The 20,330-nt window shown below is 48.3% G+C and overlaps 1 protein-coding gene across 6 annotated transcripts in view; it reads left to right on the forward strand.

The window, feature by feature from the left end:
* Window positions 1-1,194: 1,194 nt before the first annotated feature.
* Window positions 1,195-20,330, forward strand: part of SLC27A1 (solute carrier family 27 member 1) — a 36,235-nt gene continuing 17,099 nt past the window's right edge. For 2 of the 6 annotated variants that reach the window (XM_043467273.1, XM_043467278.1), the window contains exons 1-2: window positions 1,195-1,533; window positions 3,101-3,268. In XM_043467273.1, the coding sequence (XP_043323208.1) occupies window positions 3,102-3,268 (167 nt within the window). In that variant the 5' untranslated portion in view covers window positions 1,195-1,533; window position 3,101. Of the gene's footprint in view, window positions 1,534-2,645; window positions 2,782-3,100; window positions 3,269-20,330 lie in introns of those variants that run through there. The other 4 variants (XM_043467274.1, XM_043467276.1, XM_043467275.1 and 1 more) reach the window with 4 other exon arrangements.

The following is a 20,330-nucleotide window of genomic DNA, read 5'->3' on the forward strand; positions in this document are numbered from 1 at the left end:
CCCTTATGTAAAGAGATTTAAAAAAAGGGCTTCCCAGGTGGCGCTAGTGGTAAAGAACCTGCTTGCCAATGCAGGAGATGTAAGAGACGTGGTTTGATCCTGGGTCCGATGCCTGGGTCAGGAATATCCCTTGGAGGACGGCATGGCAACTCACTCCAGTATTCTTGCCTGGAGTATCCCATGGACAGAGGAGCCTGGTGGGCTACAGTCTATAGGGTTGCAAAGAGTTGGACGCGACTGAAGCGACTTACCAGCAGCAGCAAGGGTAAAAAAAGAACCCTGCTCACTGAAAATAGCTTGGGTCAGTGCTAGGGAAATGGTCCCTCCACTGGAGTACCGGCACCATCTTAAGAAAAAGGTGGGTCTCCAGAGCCGTTAGGATTTGGGGGTTGCTGACTGAAGACCCAGAAGAGTGTCTCCAGTAGCCATGGGAGGAGTTAGAAGAGATTGTTATGCAGCATGTGGGATCTTAAGTTGCTCCACCAGGGATGAACCCTGTGGAAGCACAGAATCTTAATAACTGGACCACCAGGGAAGTCCCATGTGTACTACTGATATTTAGTCAGGGCTCAGTAAACTTGGAAAGATGGGGGGAGGAGGAGAGAGAAGAAAGTGGACGAAGAATCGGGGAGGAGGGAAGGCCACAGGATGGGAGGAGAAAGGGAAAAGGAGTGGGTGGAGGAGGAGATGGTGAGCAAATGGGGAGTGGAGGAAGGCTAAGGGAGGGGGCGGAAAACTTGAAGAAGGGAAGGAGAATGGGGGAGGGCGATCGATGGGTAGGGGGAATCAGGGCAAGATGGAGAAGAGGGAGAAGTTTAAGGAAGACTGGAAGGGGAACAAGCTCTCTGCCCACATTTGTGAAAGAATGAATCTCAACTCCAGCTAGTGCAACAGTGTCAAGCCTCAGTTTCTTTACCTGCAAAATGGGGTGATCACAATAGCGCTATCTGGAAGGAAAAGAGTAGCTGCTGTAGTTTTTGGGCATTGCTGATCCCTAGCTGAGAAAGTCAGGGACCAATGGCTGGCTCCCGGCCTGTCCTCCGGATCTGTCTCCTCGTCCCCATTTCACCCACCCTAGGCAGCCTGCAGGGACCAATGGCAGCATGTGTGTTGGGGGGAGGGCCTGCCCAGTCCTGTCCTCTAAATGGTGCTGGAAGCAGACGCTGGCTGCCTCCCAAGGAGAGAGCTGAGAAGGTCGGCCAAGCAGGGAAGAAACAAGCAGGGGTGGAATAGGCAGGGGGGCAGACGAAGGGGGAGCTTGGAGAGAGGGTTCCAAGGCAGAAGCCCACATGGGCACAATGCAATTGCAGCAGGCCCCATGAGGCTGCAGAACCAGAAGCCCCAAGAGGAGGTCCTCTGTCTTGGCCTCACTGTCGGTGCCCGCCTCCTGCCTGAGCGTCTGGGAGCCCACGACCGAGCAGCCAAAGCCTGAGGATCTGTGAACGGCTCCAGGTCAGCCAGGGAACAAGGTGGTGAGCAGTGAGGACAGCACTAGCCCTCACCTGATCAGTTGGAGGGCTTTAGGGTCTCTAGGTGAGCATTTAGGACTCTGGGATGCAAATAAAGGACTCTGTGGAGCTTCTTGTGGAAGGATGGGGACCTGGTGTGTGGATTTTTTTTCCTCCCTGGGGAGCTGGGGTGTTATTGAGACTAAACTCACAAGATTTGGAGACTCATTCGTATTTGGGAGTAGTTGTGTCCCTTTAAGACTGAGATAGGGGTTGGATTCCCTCGCAGATCAGTCTCAGTTGGTGAAGAATCTGCAGTGCAGGAGACCTGGGTTCGATTTCTAGGTCGAGAAGATCCCCTGGAGAAGGAAATGGCAACCCACTCCAGTATTCTTGCCTGGAGAATCCCATGGACAGAGGAGCTTGGCAGGCTACAGTCCATGGGGTCGCAAAGAGTCGGACACGACTGAGCGACTAAACCAACCACCCAGGGGTTGGATATTCTGGGGCCCCTAAGCTGTGAGTTTAGGGCTCCTCAGGTTCCTGGAACGTCTGTTTAAAACCGAAGAGGCATTAAAGATTGGATTTAGAACAAGCTGGGCCAAAACCCAGTACAGGTAGGCCCTGAGTATAAACTGGGACTTCATAGTCCCCGGGCGGTTAGAATTCAGTTTGCCATCTAGGGCTTGGGCCAGGAGCGCCGGGGAGCCACGCCTCTTGGCTGAGGGACGCACAAGTTTTCCAATTACCAGGCTGGGAGGGGAGCTGGGAGCCTGGCGAAGTTTGGTCTTGGAGACCACAGCCGTCCTTGCCAGGGCGTTCTAGCCCCCGGGTCTCGTTGGCAGTCGTCACTCTGGCCAGAAACCCCTCTCTATGGTCCCGGCCTCCGGTACGGGGCGGGCCTCTGCTGTGCCGCAGAGGGGCTCTAAGTCAGGTCGGAAGAGAGCTTGTCTGGGAGGGCAGGTGGGGCGGGGCCTAGGGTACTAGGTGGGCCCGGGGGGTGGTGACTGCCAAAGCCTGAGGGCGGGGTCGGTAGCTGGTGTGGAACTCAGGCCTGGGAATACCGGCTAAACCCAGGACCGGGGGCGGGGCTTGAGACCCAGGGGCGGGGCCTGATTCAGAGTGGGGCGGGGCCATGGGACTAACCTAGGGCCGGACCTGGTCTAGAGCGGGCAGGGCTCTGGAACAGTGCTTGGCGCTTACGGGCGGGGCCAGAGGCCCAACCTGGGGGCGGGGCCAAGTGAGTGGCGGAGGCGGGTAGAGGCGGGACCTAGAGGAAAGCCGCCCAGGACCAGGGTCTGTGGTGGGGCCAAGGTGGAGCCTAGGCTTGTGGGTAAGTCGTTAAGGTGGAGCTTGGGTTCAGGGTACCGCCGCTCAATCGAGGCATGGGGCGGGGCTCGCCAGTGACTGACGGAACAGAAGACTGTGTCGGGGGCGCGGAGATACACTAATGATTGGCAGAAAAGCCTGGGCCGGGCTTGAAGCAGGGAGGTCTGGGACGGGGCGGAGCCTGTCCGAGACACGTCCAATCCCAGACATCGGGGTGGGGCCTGGCTCGAAGCGGGAGCGGAGCTCGATCTGGGGGCGGGGTTGGGTCGGTCGTGAGGCGGGGCCCGGGCTGCCCGCGGCCTCAGAACTCTCCGCCTCCCCAGGATGCGGGCTCCAGGTGCAGGTTCGGCTTCCGTGGCCTCTCTGGTGTTGTTATGGTTGCTCGGACTGCCATGGACCTGGAGTACGGCGGCGGCGCTCGGCGTGTACGTAGGCGGCGGCGGCTGGCGTTTCCTGCGCATCGTCTGCAAAACCGCGAGGCGGGACCTCTTGTGAGTGCAGCCCGGGCCTGATCCAGGGGCTGGGGTCGGGGGCGGGCTGAGTGTCCACGGGGTCGAAGAGAGGGGGGCTGCAAGGGCGGCGTGAAGACAGGGGAGAGAGGTTTTGGAGACTGGGAGGCGGGGTTTGGGTGAGGGCGGGGCTAGGGGCGGTGCTGGGACGGAAAAGAGTGGATTGGGGACTCTGAGGGCACCTGGAGGGGTCTTTGGAGGGAGATGAGTAGGTTTCAATGCCCTTGAGACTGAGTGGGTGACTTCAGGGAGCTGCACGACAGCTTGGGGGTATTAGGACTGCGAGTAGGACTTCCGGAGAGCTGAGACTGATGGAGGGGGAGCTGTGCGTCTTAGGGGGGCGGGGGTCTCTATGCGGCTTTGGTGACTGGGAGGACTGGGGACTCTTCAGGGACTCTGGTAGATCCCTAGGGGGCTGTCAGGGGAACTTTCTCGGGGAAGATGAAAGGGCTTTCTGGGGAAAGTGTAAAGGGTTTTTAGGGTCTTTGAAGGGTGTTTGTCTCCTCAGGGCCATTTACAGGTTTCTCTGTAGTTAGAATGCTGTTTGAGAGTTTGAGATCTGTGCGTGATTTTGGGGGTTGTTCAAGGCCTGCCGAGAGGTTGCTGTGTATTCCAAGGCTTGCTTAGAGGTCTCTGGTGACTATCTCTAGGGAGGGTTCATAGGCATCCTTGGAAGGCCTCTGGGCTGTCTCTGAGGGCCTTGCTCAGAGAAGCTGTTGGTAGTCCTTCTGCGGTGAAATAACTGTTTCTGGGCATTCCACCAGAGCAAGTCTTAGGAACAGCCTCCACGTGGAAGTCCGTGAACACTTGCTATGGGTCTGCCAGTCTTGGTGCCCATGAGAAGATGGGAGGACTAATCCATTGTAAAGATAAACTGAGTTCTGTGAGCCACAGGGATGGTGTGGAGTTGGGAAAAGTTCCTCTGCTAACTGACTGGTTCTGAACCTTTCAGAACCCGTCCTTTCCTTTCTACACCCTGGTCCCTGCCCCTGGTTTTCTGACATGCGGCTCGGATTGGTGCTCTCTGCTCACACAGTTTCCACGACCTCTACCCGCTGCAGTAGAAAAGACTCAGTCCCTAGCTGTGTCCTTGGCGTTCCGCCATTCTATTGCCTGCCCACTTGCCACTCCCCACATCTCCATAGGTTCACCCGGCCCCCAGATCAGCTTGCCTTATCAGGCTCAGGCTGCTTCCTCTGCCTGGAACATGTACGTGTGTGTGCTCTGTCGCTCCGTGGTGTCTGACTCTTTGCGACCCCCTGGGCTGTAGCCCACCAGGCTCCTCTGTCCATGGGAGTCCCAGGCAAGAATACTGGAGTGGGTTGCCATTTCCTTCTCCAGGGAATCTTCCTGACCCAGGGATCAAACCCGAGTCTCCTGTGTCTGAAGGATTCTTTAGCACCGAGCCACCTGGGAAACCCACGGGTCCTCTTTTTTTTTTTTTTTTTCCACCTGGTGATGCCTTATGATGTTGCCTCCCTCAGAGGAACCTTTGCTGAATTTTCCTAGGCAGCACTCTCCCATGGCTCCTTGTTGTTCTAAGAATCTAGACCACGTGAGCTTTCTGACCTTGTCCCCAACCTCCTGTCTTCTTTGTCACTCTTCCCACTATACTGGCCTCCATGCCATTCCTAAACGGTCCTATTTATTCAAGCCCCAAGGCCTTTGCACTTGCTGTTCCCTTTGCCCAGATCACGGTTCCCTTGCTCTTTATTTTCATCATGGGTTAAATGTCACCTCCTCAGACAGCCCTCCCCGACCCTGTGTCTCTGTAGACCCTCCTACCTTCCTACTTTCTGGAAGAAGAGCCAAGATTGACGCGGGGCTCCCTCTGTGTGAGGCACCCTGGGAATCATGACTTCTTCAAGTCCTCCCAGCCTCCCTGGGAGGTCTGTACTGTCTTGTCCCATCTTACAGATGAGCAGATTGAGGTGCAGCATGGTTTGGTCACTTGCCCAAGGTCACACAGCTGGCCGATACAAGGGGCAAGATTTGAACCCAGACAGTGTGGCTCCAGAACTTGACTTGTAACCACGAGCAGCATCAGTCACTTACAATTATCTTGTGTGTCTGCTTTCTTGCCTTTTAATTGTGGGGTCTCTTTTCCCCCAGGACTAACCTGTGGGCCTGGTGGGGGCGGGCAGCACAGACTGTGCCACTGTGGCCCTGGCCTCCTCCCATCAGGGTGGCACCCAGAAAGTGCACAGAATATATTTTTTGCCTGACAGACCTTTCCCCACCTCCTTCCTTGGACTTGCCTAGGCCCCAGCTCTGCTCTGCGGGGCAGGGGCTATCGGTGCCCAATCCTGTCTGCCCTGGAACAGGGTAGGAGCTGAGTCCACTCTGAATCCCCGACACAGAGCTTGGCACACTTTCTGTATGGAGGCAGCTTGGAAGATGGTCGCACTTTCTGGTCTTCATAGCTTTGTATGATCCCTTTGCTTTGAGTGTGGGGTGGACCTAGTGATTCACTTCTTTTTTTTTAGTTCATAAATGTTTATTACCAAATTGCTGAAAGCTTTTAAGAGAAAAGATAAGAGGATTTCCTTAAACCTGGAAAAACAAAACACAAAAGAACCAGCAATGTTTTCAACAAAAAATCATAAAAGATTATAATCATCTTCATCAGTTCATTCAGTCCTATGCAATTAGTTTTTGATCTTCATCTTTTGTTAGCAGTTTTATGAATCTAGTTTTTCTTTAGAGTTCTATAAATCCTTACCCAGTTGATGTTATGATCTTAAAGTTACCATAAACTTGTATCCTAGAGTACTTGTCAGAATCCTTTTTAGAAATTTCTCTGAAGAAGGAACACTCTTGTAGGAACACTTTTGGAAAAGCCTCAGAGAAAAGCAATAACTGTAAATGTCAAAAGACTTAAAATGCCATGGCTAAAGATCTGATTAGAGTTCATTACAGTGTAGTTGACAGGGAAATTTGGTTATTTCTATTATACATAGCACTCTAAGACAGTAACTAGAATTATGACTGGTAATATTATCAGTTATTATTATATTATTATTATAAATAGAATATCACTATATGTATTATAATGTTTTATCACAACATTACCAGATACTAAAGTATATTATATTTCTAGGAACGTCATATAATTTTAAAAATACTTATATACCTATATAAATACAATATAAAGAAAGCTTAGTATTTTTACTTCTTAATGCTTCTTCACATGTAATTTAACATATCAAATAAGTCTAACTAGTTTAACATCTCTATTTTTATGAGAAGAGAGAAAAAAATCTTTTGCAATATGCTAGGGGCTCTCTAAAAAAATCCTAAAGTTAGTTTGAGGTCAAAAAGACTTCTTTGAGAATTTCATTTTTGGGAAGTTTGTAAAAAAATATTAAAAGGTTTAAAAACACTTGCTCATATAGGGTCATAGGACACTGTGAAACAATACTAATATATTTAACCAAAGTGGCAAAGACTTTACAGGCAACTATAGGTTGCATAGCTAATGATTCACTTCTGATGAACAGAATATAGCAAAAGCAATAGGATATTATTTCTGAGATTAGGTCATCAAAGACTGTGGCTTCCATCTGGGGTGCTCTTTCGTGGGTCCCTTACATGGTAGTCAGTAAGGCAGCTCTCTGGAGAGTTTCACATGAGTGAACTTGGAAGTGGATTCTTTCCCAGTGAAACCTTGAGATGATCACAGGCCCAGCCAACACCTTGATTTAGAGAGAGCCAGAGCCAGACCACACAGCTAAAATGCTCCTGAATTCCTGAAACTGTAGGTAATGAATGTTTGTTATTTCCAGTCGGTAACTTTGGGTGTAATTTGTTACACAGCAATAGCTAACTAATGCAGCTTGTCATAATACCCACCACCCACTCCATACCAGTGTTCTAGAGTTCTCACAGTCTTGTAAGGAAGGAATGCTTACTAATCCCATTTGATCATTAACGAACCAAAGCACAAACAGGGCAGGTCACTTGCCTAAAAATGCATAGCCAGGGAGGGGCAGGGCTCTAGAGTCTGTTCTTAGCTGCTGTGTTGTGCTGGAGTAGTGGTGGAGGCTGGCTGCCTTTAGATCTGAGGTTCAAAAATATTTAAGCACCCTGCCCCAGTTCTTCCAGCTCTCCTCTATTTTCATCATGAAATCTGATCACATTCATCCTTGTTTATTTCTTCCTGCCCCGGTGCCCTGGAACTCAGGGTGAAAACAGGAGGGGGCAAAAGGAACAGAGGGACAAGAAGAAGTCTCGGGAAGGGTCCAAAGGCAGACAGTGGCCTCTTTGTCCTCAGAGTGGGGGTGGCTTGTGCTGCTGCCAGGCAGGGCGGCCCAGGCATGTAGCTGGAGCCCAGCGCTGGAGTCCACTGCCCGCCCGTGGGTGTGCTCCGGAGAGGGCTGCGAATGCTCGGGTAACGTGAGCACGAGCCCTTGCGGCCTCAGTTCGCATTTCTTTGCTGTGTTGTCTGTGGACAGGAAGCACCCTTGTGGGGGCTTTTTCTTAGGGTTCCCACCCTTACTGCTAACTCGCTGCCCATGGCTGTCACACTAGTGTCCCTTCATGGGGTCTTTGGGGTACCCTATTGAATTCAGCGCCGAAAAATTGATGCTTTTGAACTGTGGTGTTGGAGAAGACCCTTGAGAGTCCCTTGGACTGCAAGGAGATCCAACCAGTCTATCCTAAAGGAGATCAGTCCTGGGTGTTCATTGGAAGGACTGATGCTGAAGCTGAAACTCCAGTACTTTGGCCACCTCATGCAAAGAGTTGACTCATTGGAAAAGACCCTGATGCTGGGAGGGATTGGGGGCAGGAGGAGAAGGGGACGACAGAGGATGAGATGGCTGGATGGCATCACCGACTTGATGGGCATGAGTTTGAGTAAACTCCGGGAGTTGGTGATGGACAGGGAGGCCTGGCGTGCTGCGATTCATGGGGTCGCAAAGAGTCAGACACGACTGAGCGACTGAACTGAACTGAACTGAACTGATTGAATTCATCCATGGGAAGCTCTTAGAGGAGAGCTGGGCACCAAGTAGGTGCTCAGACTTGGTGGTATCAGGCAGTCAGTGGGTCCCTCAGTGGTTGGGAGCTTGGCGGCTGGAGCCAGAGGACCTAGCCCATGAAATATCACCCTCTGGGTCTCCGTTCCTTCGTCTGGAAGAATACACCTTGTACAGCGCCTCTCCTTCAAGAAAGCATGAATTGAGCACCTGCTGTATGCAGCATGGGCACTTGGCCTGCCACGTGGTACATGTTGAATGTTGCCCTCAAGCTTTGGGGCAAGCTTGAGCAGCAGCAGAGGAACCCTGCCAGGGGGCCTGGGTCTGGGTTGTTCTGTCCTCTACTTGTTGTGTGACCTTGGGTATGTTAATTCACCTCTCTGAGCCCCCACCTCATCCACCATCTGACATGGGCATTTTATTTATTTATTTATTTTTTTCTGACATGGGCATTTTAGAATGCTACTTTGAAGGGTGGCTGTAAGGTCACTCAATAAACACTGAGGAGGACGCTCATCGTAGCAACTCTATTTATTAGTCGAATGGTCAAGATATCAGGATTTGACCAGGGAGTTGAGTGTATAAACAGCTAACTTTTGACATTTTACATTTTCAGTTATTTTTTTGTAGTGATTAATACATAACAGGTACAAAATTCAGATGTTAGAGAGAGGTTTGCAGTGAATGTTGCCCTCTCTGGACTGCCTGCAGCCCTGCAGTTCCCCTCCTCAGGGGTGTCTTATGTCTCTTTTCCAAGATATAGTTATGTAGGGGCTTCCCTGGTGGTCAAGTGGCTAAGACTCCATGCTCCCAATGCAGGGGGCCTGGATTTGATCCCTGGTCAGGGAACTAGATGCTACATGCTTCAACTAAGAGTTCTTAGGCCACAACTAAAGAACCTGCTTGCTGCAAACAAAACCTGGTGCAGCCAGATAAATAAATACATATTTTGAAAGAAAAATATATGCAGACCTTTTGTTCTTTATTAAAGGTATTTGGCCACACCCCGTGACTTGTGGGACCTTTGTTCCTCAACCCAGGGTCAAACCCATGCCCCCTGCCTTGGGAGGCAGAGTCTTAATCACTGAATGCTGGGGAGTCCCAGACCTCTTGTTCTTGGTGCTCACCAGTGGCCACACATTCATCATCATTTTCTTCACCTTATGCTTGCTTCCTTCTCTCTAACACTTACACTTGAAATTTTCACTTTTATTAAAGTCATGCAAGGTTCAAGATTCTAAGCCTTCTACCTCAAGTGGCAGCTGCCTGCTCAACCTTGATCCACATTTTCTCTTCTCTATCAGGAGTGATTCTTACCTCTTGTTTGAATCTCCAAATGGCTTATGTGACAATATCTGCATTTTTTCACTTTGAGAGCTGGTCTGTCATCTCCCTCTATGGAAGATGAGGATTCAGCATCCCTTTATCCCCCTGTCCTCATTTTCTTTCTGTTTCTGCACATGTTGTACACATACCCACCGCCCCCATACATACCCAGACATACATGTTTTTCCATTCCTTCATTGTCCCAATATTATCACAGTAGATTCTCATCATCTGTTCTACAGAATTGCTGCAAACATTGAATTAGCAAATACTGAACCATTGTTCCTAGGGAAAATACAGGGTTAGGTTCCTGAGAGCCTCTGATCACAACATTTCCATCAACCAATCAATACATAATCTTGTTTTATGCGTGTTCTATTTAAAGACACCTCCTATATACTGTTTATTACAACTGAACTCACTGCCAACAACATTATAACTCATGCCTGAATAAAACTTATCTAACATGTACATCTTCTCCAGAAGGCACATCACAGCCTTCTTGTGCTTAGGATCCCTAGACATCATTTCAGCATTATGTGTAGGACCCCTTTTAAACAGAAAAATCATCAACAAAAAGCAAAAAGCTTACAAAAACTGTGGTGTATGTGGTGTTTAGTAGACTGCCAAAAGGATGCTTGTTTATAATATGAGCTAAACAACTTTATGTATTTTCTCTGGAGTCATTGATTGCCTTTGTATTTGTTAGTTCTATGTATTTATCTGTACTTCAAGCTCAAACTGCACACATTTGTCTCTCTCTCTTCTTATGTTTATAGTATCAGATGGGCTTTCAATTTCATCTTTTTAGAGAAATCTCTGTTCTAGCCTCCAATCTGTCCAAACCGTGCAAATTGCCCTTTCCACCTGGTATGTAACCATCACCCCAGCCTTGCTCCTAGCCATCTTCCTGAGGACTAGCATCACTTTTCTCTGGGGCTGGATACCCTGTTTCCTGAGTTCCTGGTATTCAAAAAATTCAAAAATTCAATGTTTGCAGTTCCTCCTCTTTGATTTGCTCTTTTAGTTAGTTGGAGCACATCTTTATTAGTTTTGGGAGAAATGATGCATGGGAATTTAAGTTTTTGAGACCCCCCCCCCCCCGCCATATATGAAAATATCTTTATTTCCACCCTCACACTTGACTGATGGTCTGGGTATAGACTTCTAGTTTGGATATTATTTTCCTTCAAAATTGAAGGCATTTCTTATTTTCTTCTCACATCATGGTTATTAGTGAGAAGTCTAAAACCTTCTGGTTCCTGATCCTTTATAGTGGCCTGTATTTTTGTTTTTCTTTCTGGTAGCTTGTGGGATCTTTTCAAGAGAGTGGGCTATTTCCATCCATTGTACGATCTGTTGGTGGGGTTTCAGGTCAAGGAAGTTTTTTTAATGCTGTCATTGGTGATTTCCTCACCTTTGCTTCCTTTGTTCTTAGAACTCCTGTTATTGAGTGCCTGGAACAATGTCTAGCTTGATAACTATTTGTTGAATATGATGTTGGATCTTCTGGACTGATGCTATAATTTTCTTTTCTCTTTTATTTTCCATCTCTGTCTTTTTATTCTACTTTCTATGATATTTCTTCAAATTATTTATAACCCTTCTATTAATATTTAATTTATGCTCACATTTAAAATTTTTATTATGATTATCATTTGTTATTAATAAACTCTTTTATTGATCTTTTAATTATTATTTTTTCTTTTTTATAAAGACTTCATTTTTTTATTATCAGTTTTAGGTTTACAGAAATTGAGCAGAAAGTATTATATACTCCCTTCCTCTCCCCTGCAGTTTTCTCTATTTTTAAGATCTTGTATTGGTATAGTACACTTGTCACAATTGATAAGTCATTATTGATACCTTACTATTTACTAAATCCATATTTTTCACTAGGGTCATGTGGTATGTTGTATATTCTATGGTGCCCTCACATTTAAATTTTCCAGGATCTTTTTTTTTCTTCATTCCCTGAAAGCTTTTTTTTATAGCATTCTATTCTTATTTCATGGATGCAGTAAATCTTCTTACATCATCAGGGATATTAATGACTTTATTAGGTTTTTTTTTTTCCTGTTTGCACAATCTTTTTTTCCTCAAAGGTTTTCTTCTTTGTTTAGTTTAGTCTCCATCATCCCTGTTAGAGGAGATCCCCAGGAGTCTGGTAGTCTTTGGTTATAAAGTCAATTAAAAGCTCTCAGCATGAGTGTGGGTAAGGGGTGAGGGATCTTGTCAACTGAGCTTCATTATGAGGGTCACCTGGCCAGGTGGTGCTTTGGGGAGACCTCAGTGCAGTGTCTTTGGGTCTTTCCTCTGGGCCTGGTCACATTTTCCCATTGGAAGCTCTTCTGGTCTTCTGCCTGGGGTAGAGAACCCACCAGCAGCATCCCAGGAATGCAGAGGGGGAAGAGGGCTGGAAGCTCAGTATCTGGCAGGGGAATGTTAACACCCATTTGCAGGAAGGTGTCCCACCCAGAAACCATCCTGTGGTTGGATGTTCAGTCTCCTCCTGGGTGGCAAAGGGGCCACTTTCTTTTTAAACTTTATTTATTTATTTATTTATTATTTTTGGCTGTGCTGGGTCTTCCTTGCTGTGTGGGCTTTTCTCTAGTTGTAGCAAGTGGGGGGGCTGCTCTCTAGCTGCTGTGTGTGGGCTTCTCATTGCAGTGGCTTCTCTTGTTGCAGAGCACAGGCTCTAGGGCGCGGGCCTCAGTAGTTGCAGCACATGGGCTCAGTAGTTGTGGCTCCTGGGCTCTAGAGTAGTAGTCACAGCACAGGGGCTCAGTTGTTCCATGGCTTATGGGAATCTTCCTAGACCAGGGATCGAACCCCTGTCTCCTGCACTGGCAGGCAGGTTCTCTACCACTGGGCCAGCAGGGAAGCCCTGATTGAGATACTGACATATCATTCTGTTGGTTTCAGGTGGGCAACATAATGATTTGCTATTTGCATAAAGGTTTCTCCCGCTATACAAAAATAGAGCTTTCCTGTGAAACTGTTCAGAAGCCAAAAGGATGTAATGCAAAGAAGTAATTACCTTAGGATGCATCTTGCTAATGGATGCACAGAATAAATTGAGATAAAGGTCAGATGCTCACAGAGTTCAAAGCTATAGTTGCTTGATACTGGGATGCCAAGTGTATTTAGTTCCAGGGTAAGGGGCTTGGTGGTGCCTCTCTCGCTCCTTTGGGTTCATGCTGCCCCTGTAACAGCTCCCTGAAAAACAAACACTGGAGGCTGTTTTCACATTTTGCCTTTTACCGTAAAAGTGAAAGTCCTCTTTGGATTTCTTTCGGTTAACAAAAACAGGTACTCATTTAGGTCTTTCACATAAGTGAAGAGGCATTAAAGTGAATTTTGAGGAGTAGAGTGCATTATGTATATTATGAAATGATTACATTATATATATTATATCTTGTATATTATGAAATGATTAACCACAGTAAATCTAGTTAACATCCATTACCATACAAAGTGACAAAATTTTTTTTTCTTATGATAAGAACTTCTAAGATCTACTCTCAGCAACTTTCAAATATGCAATGAGGTATTATTAACTATAGTTGCTATGTTGTACATGCATCCTCATGACATTGATTTCACAGAGGGAGATTCTTAATTTTATTTTATTTTTTGGCCATGCCATGTGGTATGTGGGATCTTAGTTCCCTGACTTGGAATGGAATCTGCACTCCCTACATTGGAAGCACAGAGTCTTAACCATTGGACCTCCAAGGAAATCCCAGAAGGGGTTTCTTAAACAGATTTCTTTCAATCCTGCAGCCCAGGATTCTGCTTTCTCCCACCTCCTAGAGCCCCCACCTCTTATCTGCTGTTTCCCAGTTTTCCACAGTGAGGTGATTCGGTCTCTGTGCCCATCTTACCAGTGAGTACACACTTTTTTTTAAAAAAAAAATCCCTTTTGGGACTTTCCTGGTGGTCCAGTGGTTAAGACCCCACACTTCCACTGCAGCAGGCACGAGTTCAACCCCTGTTCAAGGAACTAAGATCCCACATGCTGTGTGGTGCAGCCACAAATAAAAACAAAAAAATAAACCCTTTACTAGCTGTTTGGGGGGATGCAGGGAGGTGTGATGACCAGTCAGTGCCTGGGTGCCCAGTCAGCTAGCTACCTTTGCTAAGAGGTCAGCACTGACTTTTCCCATTTACCTTCAGGGTCCTTCCTCATTCCTCGCAGTGGGGGTACCATTCTTGTGTGCAGCCTTCTGTTGTAACTTCCAGCTGATGTTCCTACTGCAGGATGTTTGGATTCCTTCCTATCTTCTGCTCAAAGCTTCCCAGGTGGCTCAGTAGTGAAGAATCCACCTGTCAATGCAGGAGCCGCAGGAGACCCAGGTTCGATCCTTGGGCCAGGAAGATCTCCTGGAAAAGGGAATGGCTACCCATTCGGATATTCTTGTCAGGATAATCCCACGGACAGAAGCCCCTGGTGGGCTATAGTCCAGTGGGTCACAGAGTCAGACATGAACTGAGCACACATATCCATCTTCTGCTCACTGGAAGCTACAAATGAATAATGCACCATCATTTCCCCCATGTGACTTTAATGTGCCAAAATCAATCCATGAGTTAGTGGCGTGATTCAGAGCCATGGAGAGAGATTTCTGAGCCCGCGCTCTTTCTACCCAGTCCTTGCTTCACTCTCTCTTTTCCCCCGTGGGCCTTTGCTCTCTATAAACCTGCCAATCTCCTTTCTGCCTTCAGGTCTTTGCGCTTGTGGAGCGCTCCATCTGGAATTCTTTCCCTCGAGCTTAACCTATGGCTGATTCCTTCTTATCCTTCGAAGTTCAGTGAAAATGTTGCTTCTTCAGGCAAGGCTCCCCTGTCCCTGTGGGTGAAATCTGGTCCACATCAATCTTGTTTGCTTTTTTCTTAGGAAACATGTCCTGGCTTGTGTTTGCTTTCTCCATGATTATTGACTGTAGGCCCAGGGTGGCAGGGCTCACCCCTACCTTGGTCACCTTGTGTCCCCGTTCCTGTCATGATGTCCAACATGTTGCAGTCCTTCATGGAGGTGCGCTGCACATGTGGATCAGCTCCTCTGGGGAGGTGTTCTCTGTGAGGAGGCTTCAGCTGCAAATAGTGGGGATCCCAATTAGAAGTGGCGTCAATAGTAAAGCACGTTTATAGCCACATGCAGTGGGGTACTGGAACATGAGATGGCTTCAGGCTGATCAGTTTGTGTTCAGCATGTTCTGTTGACCCAGGTTCCTTCTGCCTTTCTGCTCTGGCATCCTTGCTGCAAAGCCTTGGTGTCTCCAGTTGGTTATCCTCATGGTCTCAGATTGGCTGCTGTGGCTCCAGCCATCACATGCTGACAACTTCCTTGGACAGAAGAAAGGAAATACGGGACTACCATGTCCCAGGTTGCAGGGGGTGTGAAAGGAGCTATTGTGATGGTAGGGGGTCTGTGAGATGGGCACTGATGGAGTCAGAGCCAGATTTCCAGAGCTTTGAACACTGGGCAGAAGAGTCTTATGTTCCCAGGGAATGGTTTTGAGTAGGGAAGCACCCCAGCCAGGCTGACCTGCAAAGAGGAGGATGGTGGCTTGGTGAGGAGGATTTGGGGCAGCCAGGCAAGAAGTGCTCTTGTTCCCAGATAGTGGGAATGGAGACACACACCCCTCTCTCCCCTTGAATGGGGCACAGGGGTGAGAGCAGTAAGGAAGACAACCAAAGTTTGGAGATGAAGCAGTGTGTGTTAGTTTCCTGTGGCTTTCAGAACAAAGTAGCACAAACTGGGTGACTTACAACAACAGAAATTTATTTGTGGAGGCCTGCAGTCTGAGTCTTCCCAGGTGGCACAAGTGGTAAAGAACCCACCTGCCAATGTAGGAGACACAAGAGACGGGGATTCAATTCCTGGGATGGGAAGATCCCCTGGAGAAGGAAGTAGCAAACCAATCCAGTATTCTTGCCTGGGAAGTCCCATGGACGGGGGAGACTGGTGGGCTACAGTCCACGGGGTCACAAAGAGTCAGACGCGACTGAAGCGACTTAGCACACACCCACAAAGTCTGAAGTCAAGGTGTGGGTAGGGCCTTCTGGAGGCCCCAGGGAGAATCTGTTCCATGCCTCTCTCCTAGCTTCTAGTGGCTTCCAACAATCCTTGGCGGTTCCTTGGCTTGTGGTTGCATCACTCAGTCCAGTCTCTGCCTCCACCTTCACATGGCCTTCTTCTCTGTGGCTGTGTCTCCTCTTCTGTCTCTTAGAAGGACACGCGTCATTGGATTTAGCTGTGCTTAGTCGCTCAGTCATGTCTGACTCTGCAACTCCATGGACTGTAGCCCGCCAGGCTCCTCCGTCCATGGGGATTCTCCAGGCAAGAATACTGGAGTGGGTTGCCACGCCCTCCTCCGGGAGATCTTCCCAACCCAGGGATTGAACCCAGGTCTCCCGTATTGCAGGTGGATTCTATACCATCTGAGCCACCAGGGAAACCCATTGGATTTAGGGCCTACCCTAAATCCAGGAGGATCTCATCTGAAGATCCTCAGCCTTGTTACATCTGCAGAGACCCTTTTTCCACATAAGATTTTATTCACAAGTTTGGAGGGTCAGGACTTGCATGTGTCTTTTGGGGGCCACCATTCACCCCACTATGTACAGGGTGGGGCCTGGCCCAGGGTGGAGGTGGGAGACTCGGAGGAGGGGCCTGCACTGTTTCAGGTGTGTGATGTGGGGCCTTGGCCGTGCTGGTGAGATCGTCAGGCTCCCGCTAGTCTTCAACGGAGAAAGTAATTGGCTGTACCCAGCCTTGAGGACCTCCTGGAGACCACACCCCATCTGGGCTTCGGGATGCCGGGGTCACTGTGACGTGCTGTGAACACATCAGGCACTTTTTGTGTCCTCTGGAGCCCACAGCATAGTGAGGGAGAAGAACACTTGAGCAGGAATTAGGGAAATAATTTAAACATCAGAAAGGGACAGGAAGGGGACTTCTCTGGGGGCTCAGCGGTGGAAGAGCCAAGCTGCCTGTGTGGGAGATACAGGTTCAGTCCCTGGTCTGGGAAGATCCCACACGCTGTGGAGCGACCAAGCCCGTGCTCCAGGGCCCGGGAGCAGCAGCTACTGAAGCCCTGCCCCTAGAGCCTGTGCTCTCCAAGAGGAGCCAGCGCCACTAGCGTAGCCCCTGCTCACCTCTGATAGAGAAAAGCCCGAGCAGCAATGAAGACCCAGCACAGCCAAAAATGAAAATAAATAAATAAAATTTATTCTTAAAAAAGAGAGCAAGTGACACAAAGAATACAGCATGAAGGGGGGAGTCAGGGTTCATGCTTGACTATTTCAGCCAGGGCGGTTGGCAGGGGGCACCCCGCGCAGGTGCTCAAAGAAGAAGGAACCAACCTTGCAAAGCCTAAGAAGGAAGACCTGCTCCAGGCAGAGGGGGCACCAGGTGCAAAGTCTGGAGGCAGGACCCTCCTGGGCAGAGTGATGATAAATCCCTCTTATTCAGTCCTTTTACTTGGTCGGGCACTTAATACACTTGACAGGTATTAGGGCAGGAGTCCTATTGTTTCCCCACGTACAGAGGCATTGCCACTCTGGGCCTCGCTTCCTGTTTGTAAACGGGGTGATGGCAGGACCTACACTTTGCTGAGCTGCAGAATACTTTAGAGGTTGTGATGCTTAGCCTTCTGATCCCAAGTAAGGAAACTGAGGCCCAGAGAGGGCAGGATCTGCCCGGGTGCCACAGTGGGTAGGTGGTACCAAAGCTTCAACTCCAGGCCACTTCTTCTTTCCTCTGGGCTCTGCTGGAGCTCGGAGCTCTGGGACAGACTTGAGGAATCAGTGTTTGCACAAGACTCTCAGGTGATATCTTGCCCCATCTCTTAGTCGCCTTGGGGATTTCTTGTGCTGGCCTCCACTCTTGGAACTTGTCTGTTCCTCTTTCCTCCTTGCAGGGTGGGTATGAGTCAACTCTGGGAGCCTGCCTGGTGGCTCAGATGGTAAAGAATCTGCCTACAATGCGGGGGACCTGGATTTGAACCTCGGGTTGGGAAGATCCCCTGGGGAAGGAAATGGCAGCCCACTCCAGTATTCTTGCCTGGAGAATTCCATGGACAGAGGAGCCTTGAGGGCTACAGCCCATAGGGTCATAAAGAGTCAGACATGACTGAAGCAGCTGAGCATGAGTCAAGTTGCTGGGCAGATAAAATGCTAATTCAATTCTGATTTCTTATTGATAGTGCATACCTCCCTGAGGACAGGATAGCAGCAGAGTTGATTGAGAATGTAAGACATGTCAGGCCCTGTCCTTCGAAGTCTCCATCCATCTCTTTTATCCCCCAGTGACCTGGAAGGCACAGAATCTTATTGTCTCCATTAACCAGGAGGCCCTATGCAGGATGTACCCACCAGGGTCCTCTGTATGAGTGTCCTGGGGCTGCTGTTACAAATTACCACAATCCTGGTAGCTTAAAACAAAAGGACCTTGTCTCAAAGTCCTGGAGACCAGAAGCCAAAATCAGTTTCTGGGGACTCCAGGTGTCTTTGGCTTGTGGCTGCATCACTCCAGTCTCTGCCTCTGTCGCCACAGGGTTTTCTCCCTTGTGTCTCTGTGTTCTCTCTTCTTCTTCTTCTTTTTTAAGATCAATACTTCTTGGCCATGTGCATCACTAGCATGCAGGATCTTAGTTCCCCAACCAGGGATCGAACCCACACCCCCTGCAGTGGAAGTGGACTGTCTTCACCACTGGACCACCAGGGACGTCCCTCTCTCTTCGTATAAAGATACCTGTCAGTGGATTTAGGGCCCACCTAGGCAATCAGGAAGACCTCATCTCATATTTATCTTAATTATATCTACAAAGACCCTGTTTCAAAATAAGGTCACAGTCTGAGGTTCCAGGTACACATGAATTTTGGGGACACGTTTCCACAACTACAGTCACATAGAAGAGACTGGGTTGCATTCAAGTCAGCCTGTGGGACATTAGCATTATCCTTACATTCTAGGCCCTATCTCTAGTGCTGGAATTACAGCTCTGGACACAATAGACAGATAGACAGACAGATGGGGTGCCTGCTGTCATGGAAACAGACTTAGGAAACCCACAAAGGAAGAACTGTGAAACGCACAGCTTCAGATTGTGATGATTGCTCTGAAGGAATAAAACCATATGGAAGTGGGAACTGGGAGTGTATTTACCCACTGTTACCCACTGTTATGTAACAGATTACCCTTGAGCCTCAATGAGGGGCCTAGGGCAGAGTACTCCAGGCAGTGGGAGCTGTGCAAAGGCCCTAGGGTGGGAGCCTTTGACTTGCTGAAGATCAGGGAAGGAGGCAAGAGCGAGCTGGGGGAATGAAGGGTGAAGAGGTGTCAGATGCATGGGGCTGGTCCATGCCGGGCTTCCCGGGTCACAGGGAAGGCATTTGATCAACAAAGCAATGGGAGCCTTTGGAGAGTTAAAGTATTATTTTTTTTAATTGATTTTTAATTTTTTTTAATTTTTAAAACTTTAGGGAATTCCCTGGGCAGTCAAGTGGTTAGGACTCCACATTTCCATTGCAGGGCACCCAGGTTTGATCCCTAGTCAAGGATCTAAGATCCTGCAAGCCACATAGTGTGGACAAAAAAATAAAAATTAAAAAATTTTTAATTTTTAAAATTGAAACATATTAAAATATTTTATTTAATTTTAAAATTTTATTTTAAAAAATTATGTATTAAAAATTCTACTCTGGAAAATTCAAGGCTGCAAAAGTAGAAAGCATAATGTAATAAGCCCACGTGGCCAACCCCCCAGCCTTCGTGATCTTCATATGATTGTTTCCTCATCTCCACCCACTTCCTCCTCTGTCTAAATCTCAGTGGCACGTATTTTCATCTGTTAGTTTTCCAGAATATATCTCTGGAAGGCAAGGACTCCCTTTTTTAACCTTGCCACAGATAGGCTTCACGAATTTCAATAATTTTTGTTGTAGTAAAATGCATATAATTTACCATCAGCAACATTGAATACATTCACAATGTTGTGCAACCGTTAGCTCTAATTCCAGAACATTTCCATCACCCCAAAAGGAAACCCTGTCCCCATTAGCAGTCATTCCCCATTCCCCCTTCCCCAGCTCCTAGTAACCACCAGTCTGCTCTGTCTTCATGGATTGTTTTTGAGGCATAATTTACATATAATAAAATGTACCCATTCTAAGTGTTCAAGTGGGGCTTGGGGTATCACACCCAGGTTACCACCACCATCAAGATATAGAACATTCCTGGGCTTCCGTGATGGTCCAGTGGTTAAAAATCTGCCTTGCAATGCAAACGATGCCGGTTCAATCCCTGGTCCAGGAAGATCCCACATGCCGAGGGGCCACATGCGCCACAACTGCTGAGCCTGCGCTCTGGAGCCCTTGAGCTGCAACTCCCGGAGCCCACCTGCCCTGAAGCCAGTGCTCCAAAGCCAGAGGAACCACTGCAGTGAGAAGCCTGTATACCTCAGACAGAGAGCGGCCCCTGCTAGCCACAACCAGAGAAATCCCGTGCACAACAAGACCCGGTACAGCCACAAATACATACATAAATAAATATTTGTAAAAGTTGGATCGATCATTTAAAAAGATATGGGACATTCCCATCTCCCCAAGGACCTCCCCTGCCCCTTTGCTGTTAGTGTCCCTGCCCTCCACCCCAGGCCCCACTGATCTGCCTTCTTCCACTTGATCAGGTCACCTGTCCACAATAGGTGCTCACTGTTTCCAGGATGAGT

The sequence above is a fragment of the Cervus canadensis genome, chromosome 4 (genome assembly GCF_019320065.1).
Source record: "Cervus canadensis isolate Bull #8, Minnesota chromosome 4, ASM1932006v1, whole genome shotgun sequence".
In the NCBI taxonomy this organism is placed as follows: Eukaryota; Metazoa; Chordata; class Mammalia; order Artiodactyla; family Cervidae; genus Cervus; species Cervus canadensis.